The 27563-nt window shown below is 44.0% G+C and overlaps 1 protein-coding gene across 1 annotated transcript in view; it reads left to right on the top strand.

Moving 5' to 3' along the window:
* The window catches only part of LOC113995499, a 64836-nt gene extending 37424 nt beyond the window's left edge, over window positions 1-27412 (top strand). Inside the window, exons 5-8 of the mRNA XM_039381324.1 lie at window positions 5968-6032; window positions 22017-22100; window positions 23415-23769; window positions 24786-27412. Coding sequence (XP_039237258.1) covers window positions 5968-6032; window positions 22017-22100; window positions 23415-23769; window positions 24786-25083 — 802 coding nt within the window. The 3' untranslated portion in view covers window positions 25084-27412. The remainder of the gene's footprint in view (window positions 1-5967; window positions 6033-22016; window positions 22101-23414; window positions 23770-24785) is intronic.
* The last annotated feature ends 151 nt before the right edge of the window (window positions 27413-27563 follow it).

The raw sequence follows: 27563 nt of genomic DNA, 5'->3' as shown, positions 1-27563 counted from the left end.
TGAAAGGAATGAGGTTGCACTCACACAGAGTTTGATTTCAGGATTTCTCCACCCTAATCAGTTTCCCTCCATTTTCAGCATTTCCGTTTTATTCATATTCTCTCTTAAACAGCACCTGGTGTTGTCTTTTAGTTAACCAGAATTGCCAGGATCGTCCTAAACCAGTGTTTTGATCCCACACATTCACAGTCGCATCATGTGGTGCGAAAAAACACACACTATCATACAGATCATTAAGTGGTTTTCCACTTTGTTTTGACAGAGAGAATGTTGTGTTTCTGATTTAGCTAAGGTCGACCCTTCCTTTTGATTCCAATTAATTAAATGCAGGTGCAGACTGACTCAGCTTGTTCCCACAGACTGGTGAGTTCTGGTTTTGACCACTTGCATTGAAAGACCATGAGGATTTCAAAAACAATAGCTAGGTGTTTGACACTTTTCATTTCAGCTCTGCTTTGCAAATACCATCAGGGGTTGATCCACATTGGAGCACGTATGTTATGGAGGCTGTAGAAGAGATGCTGACAGGCTGGAGTGTGTCCAGTGGAAGACTGTGAAGGTGTCTGAAGGCTGGAGCACATAAGTCAGAATCATTGTAGAGGTGGAAGTTAGCCCCCTCCCAGGGGTGCACCATAGCAGGACAGAGGCAGCAGACACAAGCTGCAACAGGAAAAATTCTTGCTGGGTAGAAGAAAAAACTATCGACAGCAGGAGCAGTTCAGCAATGGAGCAGGTAGTGTGTGTTGGTTCTGGTTGTCCCAGTTTGCTTGCAGGTCTGAGTGGAAGTGGTGCTGGGCAATCAAAACCATGTTTGGAATTATCCCTGCTCTGAGCAGGGGATGGACTAGAGACTTCTAGAGGCCCCTTCCCACTTGGAGTATTTCATGATAGCATCACTTCATGCAATGTATGCATTGCACCTTACACAAGCTACATTTATGATATTTTAGCCTATGGTTCTCCTCTGGCAAAGGAGAATAATATCTTAAAACAATAGTGTCATCGTTCCTACTGAATTCACTTGTATAAATATTTATAAACACTCAGTTTCCACTATGCAATACTGTATTTTCAAGATCTCTGGTTAGAAACACAGCATTAAGAGCTCCCCCATCCCTCCTTAACATGGCACACCTGCCTTGATGGTGAAATCTGTCCCTTGAGTGCCCATCTGCATTTGACCTGTCCTCTTGAAGTGCTAATCCTGTTTATAACCTCATTAAGTCTATTTGTTTGCTGGTTAGCTCTTGGCTTGATTATTCCCTTTAAGCACTGACAAAACCTGCTGAAAACAAGGTGCACACATGACAAAATTTGAATAAACAGAATTGTCAAGGAAGTGCTAGAGAAAGTCCAGAATGCAGCACTGAAGATGTAGAGATGTCTGTTCACAGCCTTACATGGAAATCATTGGGAGATTTGCATGAGTAATGTGGGAAAACTGGGAAATATATAAGTGCCTGTGATAAGGGACTCAGATTTTTCATCTCGTGACAAATGATCAAATTCCACTTACATCAGTGGAACTGCAGTGATTTATTCTAGCTGAGGATCTGGCCTTGTGGTTTGTAAAATCAGCTGCGAATATGCAATGAGGATGATTTGTTCTTCATCAGAAAATCTGAGACCTTTCAAATAAATATTCAACGTACTTAATATGTTGCTAGAGGAGGGTTGGTTGCAGGAGTACCAAAGGGTTTCATATGATATCAGACCCTACAGCTTGTAGCAATGCTGTACTGTGGTTTAAGATGACCTAATGAATAAAACAGCCCATAGTGTTTTGTCCTATGCTCATTCCTGTGTCAAGCAGGTGTTACCACAGAGCTTTTAAAAAACAGATGTCCTGTCTAGTTTTCAAGACATCAAGTGCTTGTATCAAGTCCCTTGGCCAGTTGTTTCAGTGGTTAATTACTCCTCACTATAAAGAGAAAATAATGTTTAATGTGACCTAAATTTGTGTAGCCTTATCCCCTGGTGATTGAATATTTTTATGTCTCTGTGTGCTGTGTCCTGATAACTGAAATGTTCTCTCTGGGCATTTGGTTAGAGACCAGCAAGATTTGCTTAAGGTTTTAGGTTTCAGTTGTGGCTTTCTAACTAAAGTTTGTGTTTGCCAACACAGTAGGCTTTGAAGTGGACTATGCACCCCATATTTGACTGGCTAGTTTCCACCTGAACCCTTACTCCCGTTGGTTTCAGACACCTGTGGTCCCACAGAAATGTCTAATAAACGACAAGCATCTTTAAAGAAGGATATCAGGATCTATTCCAAATAGTGTTACCATAATAAGTTTTGGGATTTCTTTTGCCCGTTACTGCTAATTTAGTTACAAATGACAATGCATAAAATCAGTTCATGAGAATATGTATAGACACTGTGCAGTAGTAATGAATTCATATCATTAGTGCAATGAAAATAGCAATTATTTTAATGAATATGGAAAGAAACTCATTTATTTAATGCAGACTTCTGATGTCAGACTTGGGAACTTTGTAGAAATAAATAATTGATGTGAGTTATCTGCCCAATACACTCTTCCATTTTCCACTCTTCTGGCTTCTTTGGTAAATTTATGACATTAAATGATTGCAACAGCTTCAGTCTGTCAAAGCTGAATCTTACAGGTGTTCTGCATTGCCAGCACCCTGCAAACCTTGTCCAAGGGTATTAGTGCATCTCTCCTACTACGCTTACATTGTATTGTCTGCTAATGCAACTAATAGACTTTGAAGGATGTTCCCTGTCTGTGGTACCACCTTTGGAGTTCGTGCTCATCTACTCCTATTCAGATATTCTTATATACTGACTTGTACCTCTGGCTCCATCGAGAGAAGGCTTGAGCTGTCTTTCATATGGCTTCCAAAGTACCATTTTAAAAGTGCTTTTTTTCTCCACTTCTATGATTTTAAAATGGCCAGATAGATTAATATTTTGGCAAACACAAATATATTACCTTCAAAATTCATGCCTTAGGAAACATAGCTTAGTGCTGGACATGGAGGAGTCAGACAAATTTTAGATCATACACAATTGCTCACCTCATTCCCCAGCATGTTCCCTGCACAGACCCAGAGTTCAGGAGCATAGCAAAATTGCTAGAGGCAGAGACAGGGAGGGAAATGAATGTCCCCTCTTATGCTGCATGTTGCCTAAGATACTGATTTACCATGAGCATAAGCCAGTGTTGCAACAGCTAAATGGAAGAAGGGGGTTGTTTTCCTCTCTAGATTTCACTGGACCTTATGTGAGCCTGTTCTTGCTTGTAGAAGACTAGCTGATAAATACCACAATGTATTTTTACGTGACACTGCACTTTTCCTGTCATGAGTATGAGGCAGGAGAATGCTGATCTGCTCTGTAGAGCAGTAATTCCCTCCAGTGACTGTTAGGAGTAATTAAAGCAGCTTCTCCACAATGAAAAACACATGGTAATACCTAATTAAGAGAACTTTTGAAACAGAAAGAATAAAGTGCTTGATGCTATTCATGTCCCTCTGACAAAGGTGTTACCCTGGGTAACAGACTTTGCTGGCTTCAACTTGCACAGGAAAGTCTTCGTTTTAGTTCTCCTGAAGTGTACAGCAGTGTTTGCCATGTGGGAAGCATCTTCATGCCTTCAGTTCCTTTGAGGCCACTGGAACATCTTGCAGTTGAAGAAGTGCTTTGTGTGGGTGTGGGCTGTCCACATCCCCTTTCTCCTTGTGTCCATCTTTCCAGGAGCCAGCACTACTGCTCACTGTCTGTGCTGGCCTCTGTTCCAGCAAACCCAGCAGCAGCCTGGCTTCCTGCAATGCTCACCTTGCTCTAACTCTTAAAAAAATGTAGCACACTGCCTAAAACTTCACATGCTAATTGCTGACACAACCTGAATTATGGAGTCATAAACAGAGAACATTTACTGTTGCAGGGGGAATTATTTACTGTAGAGAAGTATGTGAATACTGAATTCTCTGAGTGATTTCTGGGTGGATTTCACATTTAATGTATGGTAACTACCTTGATAAAAGTCCTGAGAGAATAATTCCATCTTGTAGCTTTTTCATGATTGCTATTGTATGGGTTATCGATCTTACACTTTTCATTTAGATATGCTAAATAGGGCTTTTCTTCCATTAATAATGAGAAAATTCTCCTTTTTTTTTGGTATGCTTTTCAGAATTAAAATTAGTATTAACATTATTTGGCTATCTGGTTGGGATGGGAATTTCAGTGGTGGGAGCAAGAAAGTTAATTTCGTTTTTAGATTAGTATAGCTGAGTAGAGAAGAGCCACACAAAGGAGAATTTGTGGGATGACTCCTCTCTAACATGGGTGGTCTATAATGATAAAATTTTTCTCTTTTTGCAGAAGAAAAGTTTTGGAAACCCCAACAAACTCCTCCCTGCCTTAAGATACTTATTCTGTAAAACTCTAAAATTTGAGCTGCCAATGCAAATATGTTTTTGTAGACTCTTTAGAGGCACCGGGTGAAGGGTGATGGCATGGCTCAGCCATGCTCTGCTGCAGTTTCTTCTGCACCACAGCAGAAGAAATACAGCAGTTTGCAGTGCTGGGTGGCAGCAGCTCCATTCCTGGGGCACTTTGTTCTGCTGTTTATGTCCTCTTTGTGTCTCTGTCCCCAGTGCTCTCAACGATGCTCGGCTTCCTGTGACATTCCTGGCAATTGATTTTTACTAAACAATTAGCAAATATGGCAAGCTATAGATTTTGGGTTTCTGCCGTAGAACAACTGACTCCACCCCTCTGCTCTTTGTTACCGGGATTCTTCTTTCAGCCCCAATATAGAAGGTGAATTCTCCATTAATTTTGAACCTTATCTGGTTCAAAACTACTGCACAAGCCTAATGGCCTTTTTGGTCCAACACAAACCCTGCAACAGGCCCAAATGAACTTACAGATATAACACAGGTGAATTATTTCTAAAGGCCAACTTTAGCTTAAAAGGCTAATATCACTGGAAGAGTCCTGTATAGTCCATGGAGACAAACTTAGACTTGGGAGCCCAGCAGGGAATGGGTTGTTGGGTTAATAGTTACGATGTTAGTCCAGTGCAACAACCTCTCTTGTCCTTCTAACTCTCCTCTGACAGGCCATCCATCACAGAAGTAGAAAACAGAATTTTTACAGAAGACTGTTACTGGTTCCTCTCTCAGTTTTTCCATTTCAGATCAAACTCCTCAAATTCTTGTAGTGCTTTCCACAGAAATTTTTTTTTCTGGACCTCTGATCCTGTTCAGTGCTCCAATTAAACTCTTTCCTGATGGCATCTGATTGTCTGGAAATGCAGAACCCAAATGTGGTGCTTCTCCAGGGCCTTCTCCCTGCTGAAGAGAGCAGGAGGGTTGTTTCATGAACCTCACAGGGAAAACAAGCCCTCAGGCCTGTTAAAGCACATTTGGTTGTTGTGGCTAGAGCTCTCATTTGTTAAATAATTTTCAGTTCCAAGTCTGTTCATCCTTATGGGTTGCTCTCCCTTAATTGGCATGATCTGCAGATTTAATAAGTATGGTCCTGTTTTATCATCCAAATCATTAGTGGAAGTATTCAATAGTCCTAGACACAGGGCAACTCCCAGTGGAACACGTGGGTCCATTCTGCTATTTCGATGCTGAAACATTGATAACTGCTTTCCCAAGTGCTGTTTTCCAACCACTTTTGCATTCTTCCCACAATGTGAAATCTCCACACTTCCTTCATTTATCTGTGAGACTGCTATAAAAAACAATAGGTAAAGTCAGTGTGTGTGGCATCTGCTGTTGTTCTACCTGCAAAACCTGTCACCTCTCAGGAAGAAATTATTTTTGGTTTGACACAATTTGTTCTTGAGAAATCCATGGTGAATGCTACTCAAGTCCTGCTTTCTCCTAGGTGCATACATGCAATGTGTTCAGCTATTTGTTCCAATTTGGTTTTTTTTCTTTTCCTAGGTTTTCATGTTGCTTCTCTTTAATTTTTCTTTTCAGAGCAGGAGCCAAAACCGAGAGTTGTGAATGTGCAGAAGTGGACACTGATAACACCCATCCCACGTGTGAGTACAGTTTCAGGTAGGGGGAGGGATGGTTTTGTGTGAGAACCTGAGGCAGAAGCTTGCTCCTTGAGTCTGCCACGTTTCCAAGGTGACAAATTTCAGTGACCCAAGGCTCTTTGCAGAAGCTTTGCAGACAGGCCATCCCAGCACAAGTCTTTGTGTTAGTTTGGGTTGTTTTGGGGTTTTTTTTCACTCACACTGTAATGCAATGCCTACTGCTGGCTCAAGAGCTCAGAACTGACCTTGATTTTTAAGTGTGATTTAGTTTCAGGTATAAACTTTACAGGCAATTACAAAATGAAAGCTATCTGTTACAGAAAATGGTGGTGTTTTCTCTCTTTCCTCAATTCCCTCTCCTGTAAATGAGGTCAGGAATGTTATGAAGTTAACATCATTAATGGTTGCAAAGTGTTTTGAGATCCCTGAATGGGGGGGCTTATATAAGTGAGAAAGTCTTACTAGGATAATTATAATTTATACCAACTGTACTGGCATGATATAGATCACTTAATGAGTTATTTGGCTTTTTCTTTCTCTCCGTCTCTCTGTCTCAGCTTCCCTAAGCCACATAAACAGACTGATTATTCATTGCCAACTTTCATTTCTAGCAAATAGATTTTTCACTGAAGTTCAAACTCAGCAGCAGCAGTTAGAAAATACAAGTTGGTTCCAGTTCAATTGGAATTTGCAATGCCACAGTAAGGAGGAGTGTCTCAATGCTCACTGAACTAGAGAAGCACACACTGAACCTGCCTTTGGAATTACAAGCACTCTCTCTCCATTCCCTTGCAGTGTGCTCACTGCCAGAGCTGTGCTGGGCTGGTAACAGATGCTTGTGACTAAAAAGGTGAAGGTGAATTGATGACTTAGGGTGGTGACTATCATGGTAGAGCTAATGGTCTCTGCGGGGGGGAAAGTAGTAGTTTGTAGTTTGATATCTCACTGCTGTGATTTACTCTCTTGTTTTGCCAACATTTCACTTGTGCTGGTTTCAGTGTGTGATATTCTGGAACCCACCCAGAGATGGGATGAGAAAACCAGCTCTTGCTGTTTTATTGGGACCTAAAGGACTGTTGGTAATCAGGTAGCTTCCTCACCATAAAACTTTTTCTCTTAGCTGCAGTAACCACTCATATTAATCCCTGTGACTGGGAAGTAGCTACTTAAAACTTTGTGAAAGTGGATTCAGAAAACTATTAAGATTTAGAAAATTATGATCTCCTTGTAGGCATTATATTATAATGCTTAAATCAGTAGGGGTTTATTTCTTGTTGAGTCCTGAAAATTGTATCTACCATGTTGACCCATTGTAATGTGGACCCATTTGGGAATGGCAAGTGTGTTGATTGCTGTGGAACATATATGCCTTTTCTTTCCTTTCTTACCTCTTCAGTGTTCCTTAGAAGTGGTCCCAGAGATTGTTTTCCTAATCCATGGAAACACCATGCATTTATAATGTAATCCATTGCCATAATAAGTGGCACAGTACTTTATTATTATTACTGCTATACAATATTTAGCTGAAACTTATACCTAGAGAACTGTCCCTTTCTGCTAAATATTTTTCAAATATACAAGGACTGAAATCTCCACCCTGTAAAACAAATAATGTATCATAAAAGATTTTATCCAGCTTTTCAAGTTCACCTTCATTACTGCTCTTGACAAATAATGAATATATCAGAAAATGGAAGGCAACTGGTATAGTTTTCTGACTCAGTGGGGACCTGCCAAGCCCTAATAGCCCCAAAAGGGGAAATGAGAAGTTCTAAAATCTAATATCTTTCTGATTTTCCCCTTTTAATTTATTAATGTTAAAGAAAAAGGAAATTCTCAGCTAGTTCATTCCTGTAGTTTGCAAACAAAACTTGTTTGTTGTTTTGCTTTCCTTTCAAAAAGGCATCTCTTTATTTAAATGTTGACCTACCAATTTAAAAGGAGAATAGGTTTAGAAAAAGGATCAATAATCTGAAAATGAGATGAAGAATTTTGTGTTGGACTGAATGGAGCATTTATGCAAAGTGACATTTCGAGGTATTTATCTTTTTGTTGTCTCAAAGATATTTTTATTTGGTCTGGAGTTAATTGTTTTGTTTTCAGCATTACAAACTGCTGCACAGTTCCAGAAAGACACAAGCAGGGGAGACTCAAATAATTGTTTATTAGCTATGGACAGTGAAGCTAAGGGAATTAATTCTTGCACTTGGAATTTTTTCTGCTGTTTTCCCATGCTTTATGAATTTTGGCTAGTCCTTGCTTCTTGCTTCCTTGCATTGATCCTCCTTCTTTAAGCATCTATTTAAATGTGAATCTCGCAACATTTTTTTGTTGTTGTTTTCTCTGTGTTTGTTTAGGGTTTTTTTATTGTTTCACCTATACACTGTTGAAACTCACCAAGGAGGGGGAAATGTGGGTTGGGACTCCACAGGCTTGGACATGGCATTCCCGAAGGTGTAACTAACAGGAGATATGGGCTTTTAAAGTAAGAAAAATTATGATTAATAGGTGTATAGCCAGGACACTTCAGTGCCAAAATTCAGTTTAGGGCAGTATTATGCCAACCACTAGTGCAAGAAATAATTCCTGCTGTGGACACCTTGTAGTTTAGGTAGACACACTGGGATAAATAGGTAAAAACAGCAGATTCGACAGGACTCAGGTGGAGCTGCAGTTCCAGAAGATGGAGGTGCTTTCTGGGAAGCAGGAGTCTATCAGCAGTGTGACACTGACTGCAGGGACCCCAGTGTGTGCCTGTGCTATCAGGAGGGATGGGCACCGGGAAGGAGCTGCAGGAGATCCCCGCTGCCCTTGTGGGTTGCAGGCAGAAAGAGCCAGAAGGCAGCGTGCCATTTCATACAGTCAGCCTGCTGTTATCCTGATCTAGCATGACAAATTGGTGTTCCCAGAGTGGCAGCAGAGTAATCAGACTGTGACAAATGGTTTACTTAGAGCAATTTGTTTTCATTTCACTGAAAATTTCCACAGTCTTAACAGAAGGTTTCCCCCTGCCTCCTCACTCTCACTCCAACTGCCTCCTTCCTCCTTTAATGGCATTTGCATGGTGTTGAGAGAGGGATTGGGACCTGACCTGTGGCTGAGAGGGCAGTGTGGCAGCCAGGAGGTCATGTTTCCAGGGACCCCTGGCTTTTTGCAGCTGGAAGCTGTTGCTGGAGGCAATGTGCTGGTTACTGTGAAGTTCCCTCTCCATCAGCCATAGCCTATACACGTGCTTTTGCTTGCATTTCTCTCATAGGAGCTGAGCTACCTCACACCTTTTGCAAGTTGCTTCTTGGTAGATGAAGGGTATGTGGGAGCATGGGCTTCCCTGAGGGTCTGAAAAGGGTGTCTGTCTGTCTGGCACTTTTCACAATTGCTAAACCCAGCTGTGTCTGCCTGAAGTACTGCCAGCCACAACTGCCCTGTGGGTGACTGAACAGCTGTGCAGCCCCATCCCTGTTCACAGCACAGCTGAATCCGTCTGCAAAAAGCACACTTGCAAAATCCAAAGAGAACTGAGAGAAGGGGAGAAACTGTTAAAAATGAACAATGCCAAAAACTGTCTAGGAATTTGAGAGTGTTCAAGTTCCTGTCATGCCAGTGCCTCCAGCTGGCCCTGGGATGGGGACCTCACTGCCTTTCCCAATTCGAGTCTCAGCCCAGTTGCTGAACATGGGCTTTTCAGTGCTGTGATGCCACTGCAAGATTAAAACTTGGATGGTTTTACCTGCTTGGTTTTCATAGCAGAGAGATGAAAAGTGGATAAACTCTTCATTGCCTGTTTAGCAGAACTTCCCCCTGGCCTAAGGTGGGGGAGGAACCGCCATGACACTGACCTAGGAGCAGGCTCAGCTCGTGCTCCTCATCTGCTTACTCCAGTTGCTCTCATTTATAATAATTACTTGCTATTTCCAAGTCCAATTTTTGCTGTTTCAGCAGGCAGTGCCTTCTGTGGGCTGCAGGAAAGGGAGACCAACACTTTGTGTAAAATAAAAGGGGTAGCATTGTGTTGGGGCTGGAGCCAGGAGCTCTGTGCTGTGGGGAAGGGGACAGAAGAACAGGAAAGTGGCAGAGCGCTCTGCTGTACTTGTCCATTTGAAATGGGTTATTGAGATGAATATTGAGAGTGACCCACTCAACACTGTCCAAAGTCACATACCAGTATGCGCTTGGTGGCAGACCTGGCCAGCAGGCCATGCCATCCAGCTCTTTCTCCGTTCTCGCTTCTTTCCTTTCCTGGTGTTTTCCAAAAGTACATAGCTGCCAGGGCAGAGTACCTAGGGCTCTGCAGGGGTGGCACATGCTGCTGCACTCCTTTCAGTTCACCCCAAAGCCAGGAAAAGTTATTTGAGGCCTTGTGGGATGCAAGCCTGGACACATGGTGAGCCTGGAGCGTTAGAGTATGCAGTGATGGAGTCAAGGCTTTTCCCCATCGTGCTGTCTGTGGCTACTACTGTTTTATATCTGTAAGCAAGTTGAACTCAGTACAGGCTAATGGGATGAAATACTCAGGCCACTTTCATATGGGAGGTTGGACATGACAGCCCATAAGACTCTTCTTTGACTCTGAGGTCAGCCCTCAAGGAGTTGATTTGCCAAGTGGCTGCATTAGGTGCTGGTGCTCCATCTTGCATCCTTTTGCTACAGCACAAGTAGTCAACAGTGTAATGCAATTTACTGCTGCATCCCCCCTCTAGCCACCAGAGACATCCATCACAGCCTGGGGAGCAGCCAGCCCAGCCCTTCTCCTGCACCTTGTCACAGTGGCAGTCTTGTTTGAAAATAGTGCCGTGCCACTTAGAGAGCCTGGCAGTGTAATGGCTCCCTTTAAATGAAATTCCCACTCTGTTGGCAACTTGGCTCTGCAGAAGCCCTTGGAAATAGCACAGCGGTGTGAAAGTAAGTGGTGCCCACTGGAATGTGTCCCTGGCCTTGGGTGGAATGAGCTTGCTGGCACATGGTTATACAACAAAATGACTTAAGACCATTATCACAACACGATTTTCATGTTAGCAAACATAATAAAGCAATGGGAAATTACTTGCACTAATCAGGCATCCATAAATAGACTCAAATAGTATATTTCACTCTCAATTGGAGTGAATAATTAATCAGCTTATTAAATGTGACCATTTCATACAATGTGCCAGTAGTTTTCCAGTGCATGTTTTTGCTGTCCGTATATCTCCATTAGATTGATGGATTTGGGGGGTTCAAAATGGTAGTAGTCAAGGAAATGCCATGTGTAAATGGATTTACAGTGTTGGGGCACCACTCTCAGATCGCTAACACCAAAATGGGGTGGTGTTACATATTTAAATAATAGCTGCTCTCCATCTCACAGATGATTTCTTAACAGCCAGGGAGAAAGAAAAGAAACAAACTCAGAGGATATCACAGCACTCTGTTTCAGTCTTGCTTTGTTGGGGCAGTAAAATCTACCCAGAGCTGAATACCCTGCAGATGCCCTCTTTCCATCTCTCCACCCCTTCATCCATGCCTCCTCTCACTGTACCTGCTCTGATCTGCATTGGCATGCTGTCTGCATCCACATGGGGATTTTTTTAAAGGTTTGGTGTTTGCTTTCCTTCCTTGATGTCAATCACTGATTCTCTTTGGCAAGGGACATTTCCCTTGATAGCACAGTAAAGTCTATATTTGGGTGCAGAATCCTACCTGGCTGCAAAACTTCCAAAGATATTCAGTTATAAAGAAATTACAATTGTGCATAAAATCAATGTTAGACTGCTTTGGAGGTCTTAAGCAAAGTCTTCTGGAAAGTGGAATATTACTGAAGGCCAAAACTGAGAGCCTGTGCTCTGGTTTGCTTTGCATGGTCACCTTGTCCTGTGCTACACAGAGCTGAAGTCACTGTGTCCCCACACCTTTGAATCTTGGTGCAGGATTCCAGGGTGCTGTTTCAGTGCCCTCTGGCAGGCAGTCCAGAGCTGGCATCGCACCCTGGCCACACTGGTGCCAGGAAATGGGCAACTGCAGGGCTAGCAATGGGAGATGGATTCGCCACACCTCCAATGTGAGCAGATCGCATTTGTGGAAATCAGAGGGCAGTCAGTCTAAATGTGTGGTGAGGAAGCTGAATTGCTCTTTGCTCTGCAGACGGGATAGGTGTGCATAAATCCAAATACAGATGCTCTCTGGATTTATTTGGCTGCTTCTTTCACTCTAAGGGAATGTACCAACAACTTGTCATGAACTGGGGAGCACAGGTTTCAGTGCGTGCTGTGATAGTCCCAGTTCTGCTCCCCTTTAGAGAACTGCACAAGTGAAACTCCTGCTGACTTCTTTAGGAGGAAAGGGAAGAAGCTGGCATCAGACAATTTGCAGGGTTGCTTAGCAGTAATTTAAAAGAATTAAAATGAAAAGCCCCAAGGGGCTGAAGCAGCCAGCCAGGAAGCATTTGTGTGTAAAGCTGGGTGTGTGTAAAGCAGGGATAGTAACTGTTGCCTTTTCCCTTCAAATTTCTGAGATGTCCCTATGATCCTCAAAGGCCATCAGTTCAGTTTCTGACTAAGGAAGAAGAACTGAGAGCAAAATAATAGATTTTCAGTAACAGATCAATTTTTCAGGCAGACAGATATGCGAGTATAGATAAGTATAAAAAATTACTACATCTATCAGTATATAAAAGTAAACATATGAAATATATACCTTCAGCAAGTCAATAAAATTAGTGTTAGTGTTGTTACTCTGTACTGGAAATATTTTCTGAGTCTGTCTCAGAACGGTGGCAGTTTAGAACCCATCTTACTAGACTTCATCCATCCATCCATCCATTTAACAGAGGAAAAAATACATTTTTTTTTCTCTATTAAATGCATTTCTCTATAAAAAGCATTTTTTTTCTCTTTTAAATTGCTGCCAAACTTGATCCCAGCCTGGATTGGCACAGAGCACTGAAACCTGGAGAGTGCCTATGAAGACACAGTGGTTTTTTGAAAGGAACAGGGGAACACAATTATAATTTTTTACTCATTGACAGTGTTGCTTGTTATTTACAAAACTAAAGCAGTTTCTCTAGCATTTCCTCATGTCACTGTTCAGGTCAGCCTGGGCTCAGCACAGTGTGGGTAAGGGACATGGCCAAACATGGGAAGAACGGCCAAAGCTTTGGATTGGCAGAGCTTCCTACTGCTTGCCTTTCTTGAGTACTGCCTCTGACTTCAGCTTTTGTCCAAGCTGTATAATTAGCACCACTGGCAGCATTATTCTCCTCAGATACACTCAGCCAAATAACACTGTTGTGCAGCTCTGGGCTGGCAGGCTGCATGCAGGGGGTGTTGTTTGGAGGCTGGAACTGTGTCATGCCTCTTGCCAGTCCTCTCCCAAGAAGAATTAGCCTAATTCTTGGATCAGTTTTTCTGGGAAGGCACAGGAATGCTGATCCACCACAGTTTCTCTTCTAGCTTCTTCAGGTCTGTTTACAGTAATGAAGCTGGTGATGATGACAGCTCTAGCATTCTGTCCTGTAATGCTGGCTAGTGCTAGGATTGGGGTTCACAAACCCCAACATTTTGTTTGCATCATTAAATTAATCTTGAGGATGGTCCCTGGCTTTTGTTGCTTATGCGACACTGCAATTTGTCTTTCCTACTTGAAGTGTCAAATGTTTGGCAAAGCTGCTAAATGTTCATCAGTTAGTGATGAATTAGTTAGTGATAAGAAATTGATGTTCAGGGTAATATCCGAAGCAAATAGGTAGGGTCAAATATTTTACCCATCTCCATCCTTCTGTTGACTTAACTGGGGTTAAGAAAATTTACCAGCTACATACCTCAAAAGAGTACTTATTTCTGGATGCATTAGCAGCAAGATTAGATCCTATCAGAGTTATTTAGCTGTGAGCACGCTGTATGTTTAGTGCCCATTCCCTGTATGTGCAGGCAGCTGTCCCTCTTGCTCACTCCTTCACACTCAGCCTGCCCTCAGGTTTGGACCCAGCAGGCAATCCAGCATTAGTTTGTGTGCTTTTCTCTTTCAAGACATGATTGCATGTGCCTTCTCTTCCTGCCCCAGACAAGAGATCAGGAGCTTCTTAATCAAGTGTTTCGTTGTTATAATTTTGAAAACTGCTGTTGGTAGTGCCACAACACTTTCTGACGTGGGTTTTTTATATGACACCATTTGCAAAGGGAAGACAATGATGTGATACTAGCTTTTAGTTTTCTACATCATCCCACCCAAGGAAGATATTCCTTTTGAAACTCAAGGAAAATGTGAATTACTACAGCTGTAGAGCACAAAACCTAAGCCATTTAAGAAGGCCAAAATAACTCAGGACTGAGGAGGAGGAGGAAGGTGCAACCCATCTTTCCTCCATCAGACTGTCTGTCTTCTACAACCATAGAAAGGTGGACCAGGGGAATGGGGGTGTGGAAAAATGTATCTCATCCCAGTTACACCCCAGTTGTCTCTGACTTGCAGCAGTGCGCCACTGTGTTTGTTCAAGGGGGAAAAAGCAAACCTACATTTTCAGAGTTTTTTCCCAATGTTTGCCTGTAGCAGGGCTCTGACGTAGTAATGCCTGGAAAAGGAGATTGCTGTTTATTTTCATTCATGACCTAAGACTTAAACAGTCAGAAGACTTGTACGTTTGTCCAGCATGTAATGTACACCTTGGTACCCCCAGTGACCAGTTGATGCCACATTGGCTTTAATACAGCATTGCCATCTTTTAACATTTCTCTAAGGTTCATGGTCACATGAAACAGTGATGGGGGATCACAGGAAAGCTTGATTTCCAAGAACTGCAACAACGTATTATTGGAGAGCTCCAGAGGTAAACTTGGTAATGATCAAGCCTGTGAGTTTGCAGTTTGATCCTTTACCCACTGAGATGTTTGAGTGTTTCCAGCAGGGAGAAGCAGTGACTGGGTACACAGTCATGTCCTAAAGATTCATGAACAAACTAACCAGCAGATCCGGAGGAGTATAAATAATGCTGGACAGATATAAATAATATCTAGACAGATACTTACCTTCAATCCCCCCAAAGTGGAGAGGACTGACTGCGTGAAAGTCCATCCAAAAGACCTTTATTTTTTTTTTTACTATTTATTACAACAAAACTGAAAGCAGATCACATTGTGTCTGAAATGGGAAGCACAACACAGTCAGTATTACATTTTCTTTCTGGATGCAAGAAAGTGACCTTCATAGCTCACTTGAGGCTTTGTCTCGAGAGTTATATGGGCCATTCCCTTGTTAGTGGTAATAAACTGCATTACATTCCACTTCACACTGATGGGGTTTTTATACGTAATACCAGGGAACTGAAAAAAAAGAAGGAAAGAATAAAAGTCAGTGAGTTTCAAAATGTGCTTTATTAAAAAGGGAAAGAACTCATATCAACTCTCAGATGATATGTGTTATATTAACAAGCCATTATGTTTTAAGCACTATTTGTAAGTGTTGTGCACATACAGTTTGAGCTTTTATTATAGCATGCATGAGGGTACCAGAGATTCGGAATGCAGAATGGACTGGGATGAAAACCAGGGCGATTGGTTCCTCTGCTACTGAGCACCACCTTGGCCATCTGAGTCGAGGGCAGGTACCAGCATCTCAAGCCCTCCCAGATTTTTGGCCCTGTTTTTAGACAACCCTACCTGAATAACAAGACTGGGACAGTATGTAAATGTAAGCTGAAAACACTCTTGATGCTGATGCTGTGCCTTTAAATAACTCTCAGAACCCCCCTTATCTTCCCTCTGCACTTTTGGCCTCCCGACAAGTCTGTAATTAGCGCAGATTTTTCACATCCACAGCTAGATTGGAAATTTGGAAGCACTTAATGGAAAAGGTCAGTCACCTTGACCAGGCTGAAGTTGCAGTTAGAGGACATTCACTCCCTCCCAAGGCCAGTAGCGCACAAATCCATGAATATTAATACAGAAATGGTAATGGTTGCTAGGCTAGGACCCTGCATTCAGCCTGCAGTCAGCTTGACTACAGCCCCGAGGGTTTTCTTGTGTTTGGGGGGCGTTTCCTTCTGGAATTCCTAAGGCAGGGTTTGCACACCATCTCTGGGTCTAGAGTTGGATTAGTATACGAGTCCAAGTCCAGATTAACTAGAAATCCAGGTTACTACCCTCCCTTGTGATCTGAGCTGAAGACTAGGTTCAAGCCATGTATTTCTTTCATGGTAGGTCCAGCACCTCACCCACCACAGCTTTGTTGGTGGTGCCAAAACCTGTGTTTCCAGGAGGTTTTGCCTTTGGGACCTGTTTCAATAGAAAACAAGGCAGGGCTTTGGTTTGGGGTCAGGACCAGGACCTCAAAGGTCACTGTCTGTTTTGGTTTTATATTCCTGGAACACGAAATTATAGGAAACACCCCACCTGCAATCCTGTGGGCTTTGGGGTGAGTTACAAAATTAACATGAACACAATTACAGCTTCTGGATACAGGAGGGGATTGCCTCTGTATCTGCTCCCATGGCATCTTCTAGGATGACTCCTGTTTTATATTTGTGGGCTGGAGGATGACAGCAGAGGTTAGATGAGGCTGCCTCCAAAAGCTTACTGGGAAGTGATTAAAGGAGTCCTGTGGAAATGGAGAAAGACATGTGAATCATAATATGATTTCCTGTCTCTCCCTGTAGTTTGTGAGTTTAATGCAGGTTTCTATAAGACTGGACTATTGTCCAGTGCAAAATGCATTTCTGTTTACCTCTTTTAATCTCTCAGACTGTGATTAAATTATGGCAAAAGTAAAATAAGAAATGCACAGCAAATCCTCCAACCATTAAGTTAGGAAAACTCAGATTCTTTCATTTCTGTATCTCTTAGATGCAGTTAATGCATAATGGGAGAACAAAAAAGTCCCTGGTAATAATTACACAGTTTGAACAGAAGCTTATGGTAGCAGTAAGGATTCTTACAGTAATGTGCAAAACATCATGTCCTAAACTCATAAAAAACCCATGTGTCTTTAAACATTTATTTTTACTGCGTGCGTTTAATACAAAAAGTGATTATGGCACACTGCTCTTCACGTTAATTGTTTGGCAAATGTCATACTGTAAAAGCAAATCCCTCTCTTGCACTTAGAGTACCCTGTCATGCGGCCAAGAGGCCCCTGCAAGATGCTTACAGGAGCACCCTCCCTGTAGAACAGTTTGTGAGCATTTCATAAACAGTTTCATGAACAGTTTGGGAGCATTTCCACATGGAGCACCACTCAGAGATAAGCGAGTTATTTTATTCCTACCTCTTTACACCAGGAGAACTGAAGTACAGAAAAAGCCCAGATCCTCTGTGGTGCTCACATGCACAAATTCCCCCCTTGTCTAAGTTCATCCCACCAGACTTCCACAATGTGACTGACTGGAAGGTTTACCCTTAAAAATCAGTTCTCAACCAGACCACTTTGTTGCATCCCCTTCTGTCTCCCCAGAGCCAAAAAGCTGGCTTGCCCACCAAGGGCAGATCTGGGTCTCAAGCAATGCATGACCAGATTTCTGAAAGACATCAGTGCCAATTATTTGAACATCTGGCATCATTTGGTTCTGGTGTTTGGTTTTGTTTTTAAATAAACTGGGCCCTAGCACAGGAAACGTGTTCATTGGCATTGGAAGAACGACAAGTGTGATGAGCTATTCCTCCCAAGGAGTAAAGCAGAGGAGAGTAAGACAGCTTAGCACAGCCAGAGCTATCAGAGCAGAACCAGCACCTCTATGATAAGCTGGATGGACATGGCAGGAACAGCTGAGTCTTCTTCATGTGAGTGCCCATGAAGGTGCCAGTGGTGAGGCTGCAGTGCTATGGTCAGATTACCACTAGGCAAAGAAATTCAGGACCTTCAGACTTGTTGCATATGTGACAGTTAGTGCCAGGCTGCTGGTGCTCTTTGCTGTTGTTTGCTGGTTTTCATTTATAAAAAACCAGCAAATAGAGCTATTGGCATCTCAGGAGATGCCTGGTTCAAGATCAGGTTCTGAGAATAAGGAATCTGCTCTATATCACAATGACTGTCACCTGCACTCTCTGCTCCACTAACCAGATTTATTGTAGGGCTGCATCAAACAAATGGAGTCATAAGTTGCACTGTCCCCAGGGCAACTGGATGGATTAAAATAGCCAAGACAATGATGAATGCTGCCAAAGGGTGTTGATATTGGGCTGCTGGATCTCTGGTCTCTGGACATGAAACAGTCTTTTCACAGGGAGGCTCCAGTTACCATTCTCAGCAGCAGAGGGGAATTGACTCCTGTTTCCTCTGCCTTTTCTATCGAAGGGGCAGCCAGGCTCTGTAGTAAAGCATGCTGACTCTCCACACTTTTGAGAATGAAAAACTTCCTATCTTCAAATTTAACTTTCACCTGCCTCTCTCCACCACTCTAAAAATCAGCGAAATAAAATGTAGATTTAAATGGGCAGCAAAGTACTGTGGACCCTATGCAGCTCCTGCTGAAATCAGCAGTGGCAAAATTCCTTGTCATTTAAATGACATGGGAGAAAGCATATGGTTATAAATTTTGTATGTGCATTGGTATAATATTCTTTGTGTGTGTCCATGCACGTGTATTTTATGTTGTATAGGCTTATACAGGTATAAGTACACTAAGGAGAGATGAGCACCTATTTATAGGCAGGCAGCAAATCCACATGTGTGTACATGTATATGTATGTCTGTGTGCTGCTAATGTATGTTTAAATTGGCATCAGGCCAGGACTGGATGTGTTTGTAAAGTGTGTACATAAAAGCTTGTCTGCTCTCCCATTGCAGAAACTTGAACCAGATGTGAGCTGTGATGGAGGCCTTTGTTTTACGAGACCTTCTCTCTTGGTGGATATTTGTATAGGATATTGATGCAATGGAAAATCTAAATTGATAATGGATCATTATCTGCTGGGCTTCAAGGAGAAACTCTGTGTATAGCCCTGTCAGGTACAAGCTCCTTGTATGAGGCCATAGGAAGGGACCTCCCGGGTGTATGCACAGGGAGAAAGTCACAACGACCAAAATCAGCACTAGAGGGGTCCTGCCTCTAGCCAGGTAGAGGCATGGGATAACCACTGTTCAACTGTGTGGATCTGATGGCCGGGCATATCAGAGCCATGGGAATACAGGCCTTGGCTGACACTGGTGCACAGTGCACTCTGATGCCATCAGGGTATGTGGTGGCGGAGCCTTATTTCTATTTCTGGGGTGATAGGGCGTTCTCAAAACTGATGGTGTTAGAAGCTGAAGTGAGCTTAAAGTGGCAGAGACACCCCATGTATTCTGGGTATTGATACAAAGATCCAAAAGGACATTGATAGGCTTTTGGGATATCTGCTATAGAGACAGAAGGGATTAAACAGCTGAGTGTGTTTTCTGGCCTCTCAGAGGACCCTTCTGCTGTGGGACTGCTAAGAGTTGGGGAACAGCAGGTGCTGATTGCCACCACAATAGTGCACTGTCAACAATACCACACAAACTGAGACTCCTTAATCCCCATCCATAAGATGATCCATGAGCTGGGAAGCCGAGGAGTAGTCAGCAAGACTCACTCACCCTTCAACAGCCCCATTTGGCCTGTGCATAAGCCCAGTGGAGAATGGAGATAGACAGTGGCTTGAATGAAGTTACCCCATCGCTGAGTGCTGCTGTGCCAGACATGCTGAAGCTTCAGTATAAACTGGAGCCTAAGGCAGCCAAGTGGTGCCACCATCAACATTGCTAATGCACTTTTCTCCATTCCTTTGGCAGTAGAGTGCAGACCACAGTTTGCTTTCACTTGGATAGGCATGCAGTGTACCTGGAACCGACTGCCCCAGGGTTGGAAACACATTCCCACCATCTGCCACGGACTGTCATTAGAGGTCCTACCTCCTGAATATATTGTCATTAAACCGAGACAACAGGGGAGGAGAAGTCAAGGAGAGTAACAATAGATGGTCTTATCATAGCAGTGGCCAGCCCAGCCTTGTGCTGACAGATGATCCCCTGCCAGAAAATATGACAAAGGAGGTGGGTTTTTGGCAATGCTGTCCTCAGACACTCAGCTCTCACAGAGGAACTGTGATCCTGGGGAAGGCCAGGAGCAGGCTTTCTGCTTGGGGGAGAAGCAGGGGTTATGCATGGGCCGTGGCACTCAGAGAATGACTCAAAATCAGAGCAGTGCATCTGTTCATACCCAGAAGAAATCCATCCATTGCATCTATGTGAGCTGTACTTAATTGGTTGCGCAGCTGCGGCCACCCAGGTCTGCCTGCTCATACACATGGATTATACAGCCCCATTTCCAGCAACCTCCTTCTCACTTGGTGTGCATCTTTCCTTCCCCCAGCCCCATCCTCCCTTGTTTGCGTATTTCTGTCTCCAAAGAAAACACTGTGGGAAAGATACGTTTCTTTTCAGCATCATGCTGACCCCCTTTTCTCCTCCTCTGAAGCCCTGAAATTAATTAAATGATGTCACGCTTGATTTTATCTGATTTGGAAGCAATTCATAACCCTTTTGCTAGTTCTATTAGTCCAAGTGATCAGCACATTAATTCATTTGTGAGACTAAGCTCAAGGGTAATTACAATGAGGAAGCTTAATGCCTAAACGTATTAATGTCTGTAATCAGAACTATTTTCTCAGTGCGGAACAATTGTTAGACAATTACACTTGGATATGATTGCTCTGGTAGGCAACAGGCGCTGTGTCAAGAGGGGAATGGCAGAAGCTTTTTTTGCAAGTAGTGTATTATCAGCAAATTTGACTCTTTGCAATCTCTCTTGGGGATTCTGTGCAGCTTGCCCCTTCTTCAGGTTTTGCGTTATTAAATAAGTTGTAAAGTCATCCCTCTCTTTTTTGAGGCTGGGTTATGTGGGGCACAGAGGAAAAGAAACTCCTCTGTTGTCCTTTTCTTTCTGTGGGACCGCAGCAGCATAGCAAGGGCCACAAGGCCTTTCTGAGCAAGGTCATTTCCTCTTTTCTCTTCTCTTCTGACTGAGCTGTTGGTGCCTTTCTCTAACAAGAAAGCTTCAAGCTTTATGTCAGGTGTCCTAAATGCATCTATCTCCTCCAGGCCTAGCTCTTGAAGGAAGTTAGAAAATTACAGCTAAATGTACAAAGTTTAACTTCTAATAAAAAAGAGTGTCAGGAAATACCCTGTCTGTGCCATCACCCTGCAACAGCCTGTGTGATACCCAGTGCTGATGTCTGGGGATAACAGCATCATGTGGGATGAGCAGGCATGCTGCAGACTGCATGGATGCCATGTTCCAGCAGGATTTTGGGGAAAGATGTAGCTCTGGCTCATGCCTGCACAGGGTGGGCTGTGGTGGGCAGCAGTATTGCTTGGCCATACAGTATGTTTCCATTGTGCAGCAGGAAAAGCAAGGAGGCACAGTGAGGGGTGAGGGATCAGGACTGCAGCAATGAGCATGATGCCACTGCAGAAGCAATCATGCCCACAGCCTGAACCAAGGGAAGATGGGTCAGCCCAGGACCTCCAAGCTAGTGGTTCAGGGCAATTCAGTCTTTTGGACTAATGGCCCCTGTCCATCTTACCCTTCCTCCAGCCGGCGTGTGGCATTTGCAGGTGGGGTATATTCAGTCTCTAAGACCACTAAAAGTGAGGATGAATTTGCTGTAGTCCCTGTGAACTGGATGGTGTGTCTGGGCAGAGGGACGGCCAGGAACCCCACAGAGTCATTTCTCTTCCTCCCTGGGCAGCCACAGTGACTTCCACTGTTGCCAAGTGAGTCCAAGCACTTTGGCTTTTCAGTTGGGGAGAGATTTTATTCCAGCTCAACCTGGAGGTCCTCGAACACACAAGGCACTGTACGTTGCAGAAATTCTCTTTTGGGGTAATGTCCCATACACTGCTGCTCTTGAAAAATGCATTTCTTGGTATTTGAAGAAAAACCTCTGGCTGTGCTGGATTGGCAGCATGCTCAGAGGCCTCTGTGTTAGTCCTTAGCAGCAGTCCCAGCCTCCTGCCACAAATGAGGCAGGGCCAGAAATGAGTTTACAACGATGTGTTTTGCAGGCACGGTGAAGGTTGTGCCAGTGACAACTACGAGAAGAGCTGTCTTCTTGGGTGGTTTCAGAGGCTATCTACACCCAAAGAAAGGTAAGATAAATCTAAAGTTTCTGTTGTCATTAGTGGTATAGGTAAAGAACAAATGCTTCTTTTCTTTAAGAGAGCAATCGTTTCTGGTCTCCAGCTGGATTTGCAAAGGGGCTGTGGCAGTGACCACCTCCTCTCTATACATCTGATGTGGCAGGACTGATATTAGTACCTCCCTGCTTTCTCCAAAATCTAGGGTACAACAAAACCCTGCTGGCGTGCCCTGGTGAGGTCTAAGCCCTCTAAACAGGCAGTCAGGGCATGGTGATGGTTGGGTTTGCTGTCTGTCATCCCAATGCAGTATTCCAGAGTCTTGCTGCAGGTTTGCCAAGGAGTGTCGCACAGCAAGTGAATTTTGACAGAATGATATGAAAACCAAGAAGATATCTCTGCTGTTCAGTGAGTTAAAAAAAGTACTGAAATTCAGGGCAATCTCTTCTCATCTCTTTTCACCCAGCTTTCAGGTCTGACAATAGGTAATGTAAGCACAATAGGGTGTGTTGTGGTTTAACCCTAACTCAGCAGCACACGGTGGGATGGGGAATAGTAAAACTGAGGAAACATCGGGCTTCTGATTTTTCCCTCTGCTGTCCAAGTTGCAAGGAGCAGCAGGAGACATAGCCTGTCTGTTGTGTTATGGATGTCACTCCTCTAGACTAATCCCAAGTTACTGTAGATACCATTTGAAACTATTGAACAATAGCTTCTAAAATATCCACCTACTCCTCCTCTTTTTGTCTTTATTAAAAGCTATAGAATAATTCTAACGTGACAGGAAACATGCTGCATTTTTTCTCCATTCTATTTGACTGAAGTGAAGCTGCTTCCCTGCACAAAGGTACTCACCTCTGAATAGTTTGCTATTCTGAGTCCTGTTAAATTTGGAGTCAAACTTATTTTAACTGTTGCAGTCTCAGAGTCACCTGGTAGTTCTTCCATGCCCCTAGAGCTCAATGGGGTTTTGCCCCACGTACCGACAGAGACACAGAACAGTATGTTGATTCCAACAAAATACAAATGTAATCAGTTGAATGAATTAGGAGATTAATATCTCCATCCTCCTTCCTGTGTTTGGTGGTGGGATGCTTTGAGCAGTGCCCTTCTCCATCACACTTCTAGCCAGGGGTGGTGGGATAACAGATGTAATAAGAAAAAAATTTAAATTCCTCAGGAGACTCTAGACCTGGAGACCATATCCCTGTGGTCCCAGAAAACATGCTGAACCATGCTATGCCCTGATAGCTGCCTCTCTTGATTTCCACTGCAAATGCACAGTTTTAGTCCACCTGCAAACTTCTTTGTAAATTTGTCTGACAGCAAAACCCATCAGAAGAAGGAAACTCCTTGCTCACAGATTTTGGTTGCTCTGCCACTGGTTATGGCTTACAGAACCAAAGAAAACAGCGGGAACAGTAAAGTTACCGAGACTGAATTATTTTTCCCTGTCACGAGGAGGACTCCACTGGCATCAGCACAGGAACACCCCTGGGCGTTCCTGGAGAGCACAGGGCTGTGTGAAGAGGAGTGGCAGCAAACCTGAGGTCTCTTCCAGCCAAAATGATCCATCTCTCTGTCTCTGGTGCGCTCAGCTCTGCGCTCACCAAAGCTGCCTTAATCCGTCTGTCCACATACACTTGGAAGTGTCTGCTGGGCCTGTGCCCCATTCCCTGAGGTCAGTGAGCAAATGTGGGTGTGTTGGTACAGGCAAGCCAGGGCTTGCCAGGGTTGGCTCATGGTTCTGCTGCCCTTGAGGACTTGGGGGCCAGCTCAGGCCATGGTAACTGTGCTGTGGACCAGCACAGGAAAATTACTCAGCTGTTACTCCAACTTCCATGCACAATCATTTTCTCCCCTGAGGCTGTAGATACATTCAATCAAAATGAGCACATTTTACTCTTCTCTGTAAAAAATGCAAATGCAGTACAAACATGCTGCTTGATATTTCTGCATAATCTGGTAATCCTGCACAGAGCAGATAAAGTGACAGAAAAAGAAAGTTCTTGCCTCATTTCTCTCTTCTGGCCAAGACAATACATCTAATGGTAGGACATGCAATCTGTCTGTCTCAGATACACAAACAATTCCTAAGTCTGGCAGAACACATTAGGTGAGGGAATCATCCTGCTCCTGGGGGGCTGAGCATGCCCAGGGCACACAGCTCCCTGCAGACTGGCAGCAGAGATGCAGCACCCTGACAGGCACAGACTGGGGGGGCTTCTGCTGCATTTCTCATTTGGAAATGACATTTTACAGACAGTGGTGCAGGTGGGATGGCCTTTGGGTAAGACTGACATCCTTATTCAGCATTAAGCCATGTTAAGTATGTATTCCTTAACTATGGTTTATTTTCCTTGGCTTGGCAGGATTCTGGGGTGCCACAGCTCCTTTGAAACATAAAGCAGTGATGTGGCATTTAGTGTAGTAATCAACTGGGCAGCCCAAACGTGTCATCTGCTATGTTAGAAGGTAATAGAAGAAGGAAACAACTCCTCTGTGGAAAATTGCTCCCATACATAGAAAAGGAGGAGTGAAGGACAGGTCATTTCCATCCCCAGGGGATGCTTTGTGCCCCTCAGAGGCAATGGTGCACAGGACCACTCACTGTTGACTGACCTGGTGTTTGAGTAGTTGGATCCTGCTGCTGGCAAGCTGGATTTCACTGGAGCTGTGTCTATGTTTGCTTTCCAGGTTGCCTTCTCTGTGCTGTGCTGCAGTGTGTGATGCCTTCAGCCACAGTTCAGCTGCTGAGAAAGGCAGGGGGGGTTCTGCAGTCCTCAGTCCAAACTGGACCGTCAGAGCCAGAGAAACAGAGAAAGACACGGGTGCTAAAGCGGCAGGTCACAAAAGAGATCAGTTAGTTGGCTTCTCACTCAGTACAGTGAGAAGTACTTCATACCCCCTGCCCTCCCCTGTTCCCATCCCACGCCGGTCCTGTTCCCTGCCTTGCCAGGAGCACATTTTGGTACAGGGGTCTGAAAAATCATGACTATTTCTATTCTGTGGTTTCCATTGTAGTAATTCATCTGTTCAGCTCTGCACAAGGCCCTTGAATGGGGCACAGCAGCACACACCCTGTGTGACAGGAAAAAAAAAGAGGATTACTGTGGGGATGGCTGAAAGGAAAATATGATTCCTTTGCTTGTTGCTACAATCTTGTTGACTTGCCCATGCATTGCAGGAAGCAATTCATACAGATTTTCTTTGCATAATAATAGTAAAGGCTTTTTGTTTTGTGGAAAACGCAAAGGGTAGGGGAGAGGATTTATCACAGGGACAGGCACAGTCTTGGCAGAAAGTTTATATACCATTTATGCAAAATCACTTCCTGCTGCCCAAATGTTGTCTCTCTGTGATCCAACATGGTGGAGACGGTCATGTGAAGGGCTTGGGCTCAAAGGTTGTTTTGAACTCTTATTTCACTGCTGGCTCATAACAGGAGAGTGCAGCAGAGAGAGGGCAGTAGCTGGGCTTTGCTAAGACCGGCCTGCTACACAGTTTTACTTGGTGTTGGTGTTACTTTGGGTTTTTTAACTGCTTTTTGCATATGGCCTGTGTTAAAGGTCATGATTAACGTGCTTGACACCTCCTGGATTTGTGCAGCCCACTCCTGTTGTCCCAGTGCTCTGGTGACCCCCAGCATTAGCTACTGGCAGGGGTGTAGCAGTGGAAACACACACTTTTACAGTTTGTTTGTTTTTTTTTTTTTTCCTGGTAAGTAAAGGAGGCTTTTTTCAGTTGTGCTGGCTGTTTGTCAGCTACTCTTTCTGGAGAGGTGAACAGGCATGACAGGTTGGAGGTATGGAATGGGTGTCCCTTCAGAGTTGCTGAGCAAGGACTTTAGACAGACTTGACTGGTAGGAGTTAAACCCAGCAATGCCCTGCTCCGGTGGGGAAGATGGTTTTGAATGGAAGGTGGCAAACAGCATGGAAAGAGTTTTCTAATTTTAATTTTTTTTAATAAAGACTCATGCCAGCTCCCTGAGCTGGGCTTGCAGGTGTGCCAGGGAACTTAACCCAGCTATTCCCAGCAGTATTATCTCTTGGAGGATGTGGAGGCTCCCTGCAGTCTCGGGGGCTCTTCCAGGGGCAAATTATTCTCACAGACATTCATGACTGCCCACACAATTTGCCGTTATGTCCCCTGTCCCCCATCGAGTCATAGCTACCATCTTCTATGTCAATTTTCTCTGTGGCTGCTGAGGCAGTCTGGGTGTTATGTGGTGGCCCATGGACTGGGACATCCCCTTGGTGGCTGCAAGATCAACTTTCTTCAGCAATGAGGCCTCAGGTTTAAGTAATTTCATATGCTTGTGTCCATCTGATTCATGAGTGACAGGGCTGCAGAGAACTTCATCCCCATTAGTGCAGTATGAAACTACTTGCAAAACCTAAACCGTGCTTTTTAGTCCCACCTTAAACACGTGAATTCCATGGCCTTTGCTGAGTTTCCCTGAATGAGCTGCAGGGGGTTTTAAATTAATATATAATAATAGTGGGTTGATTACTCCTTTCTTTTACTTTTTTGGTCAGGTAAATAAAACCCACTTGGGGAAAGGGGGCAGGGGGAGGTGTATGTATTAAAACTTGTACTGCTCATGTCTCTGGTCTTTATTTATTCTGAAGTATTGCTGAAGTTCTGATGTTATATTGTGAAGATGTTTCGTGATGTCAAATCTCAGCCTTTGCATCAGGCACTGTTTCCTCTGTGTGGTACTTCATTAGCTGGAGCCTTTCAGGGTGTGTGTGCCCCTGGGCGCAGGCCAGGCATGGGAAGAGCCCCATGGTGCAGAGATGGATGCAGTGCCAGGGGCACGGTGCCACAGCCTGCTGCCATCCTGTACAAGGGCGGGCTTGCAGCAGCACTGTTTTGCTTCACCCACCCTCCCCCCATGGAAAATATAGTTGATATTACCTACAGCTGTAAAGCATGAATGCGTAATAATGTTACCCTAACCCCCCTTCAGCAAGCAGTACTGTTACAAACAGCTTGTGCTCCTGGCAGCGCTCCCTGAAGGTAGGAGAGAAGGTACCAGCACTGGCACAGCCACTCAGGGAATTGTGTGTGTCTGCAATGACCTTTCCAGGCTGCTGGGGATAAAATGTTGAGGTCATTCATGAAAGAAAGAGTTGCAATCCAGGGACACTGGAGTGTTTTAAAATGCGCCTCAAAGAGCCAAATGACCTTTAGAGTTTCTTGATAAATGTAAAATGCTTTCCAGAGGCCTGGTAATGCAGGGCTAATGCTCTCTGGGCAGTGAGGCAGACTGGGGGCAGTGGGGGGGGTGTTTAGGGGGGTGTGTGAGTGTGGGTTTGAGTGCAGCAGTGTGTGGGGGAGTGTGTATGTAGGGGTGTGTGTGTGTGGGTAGGTGGGGATGTGTGTAGGGGTGTGTGTTGGGGTGTGTGGCTGCCCCAGCTCAGGGCCACCCCAGGGCTTTCCCCAAACAGGGTCTGAGGCTGTGGATGTGG

Source organism: Pipra filicauda, unplaced genomic scaffold (assembly GCF_003945595.2).
Source record: "Pipra filicauda isolate LSUMZ 115617 unplaced genomic scaffold, ASM394559v2 scaffold21_size4447388_pilon, whole genome shotgun sequence".
Classification (NCBI taxonomy): Eukaryota; Metazoa; Chordata; class Aves; order Passeriformes; family Pipridae; genus Pipra; species Pipra filicauda.
The sequence above is the reverse complement of the archived record's forward strand: the minus strand, read 5'-3'. Positions and strand labels throughout refer to the sequence as shown.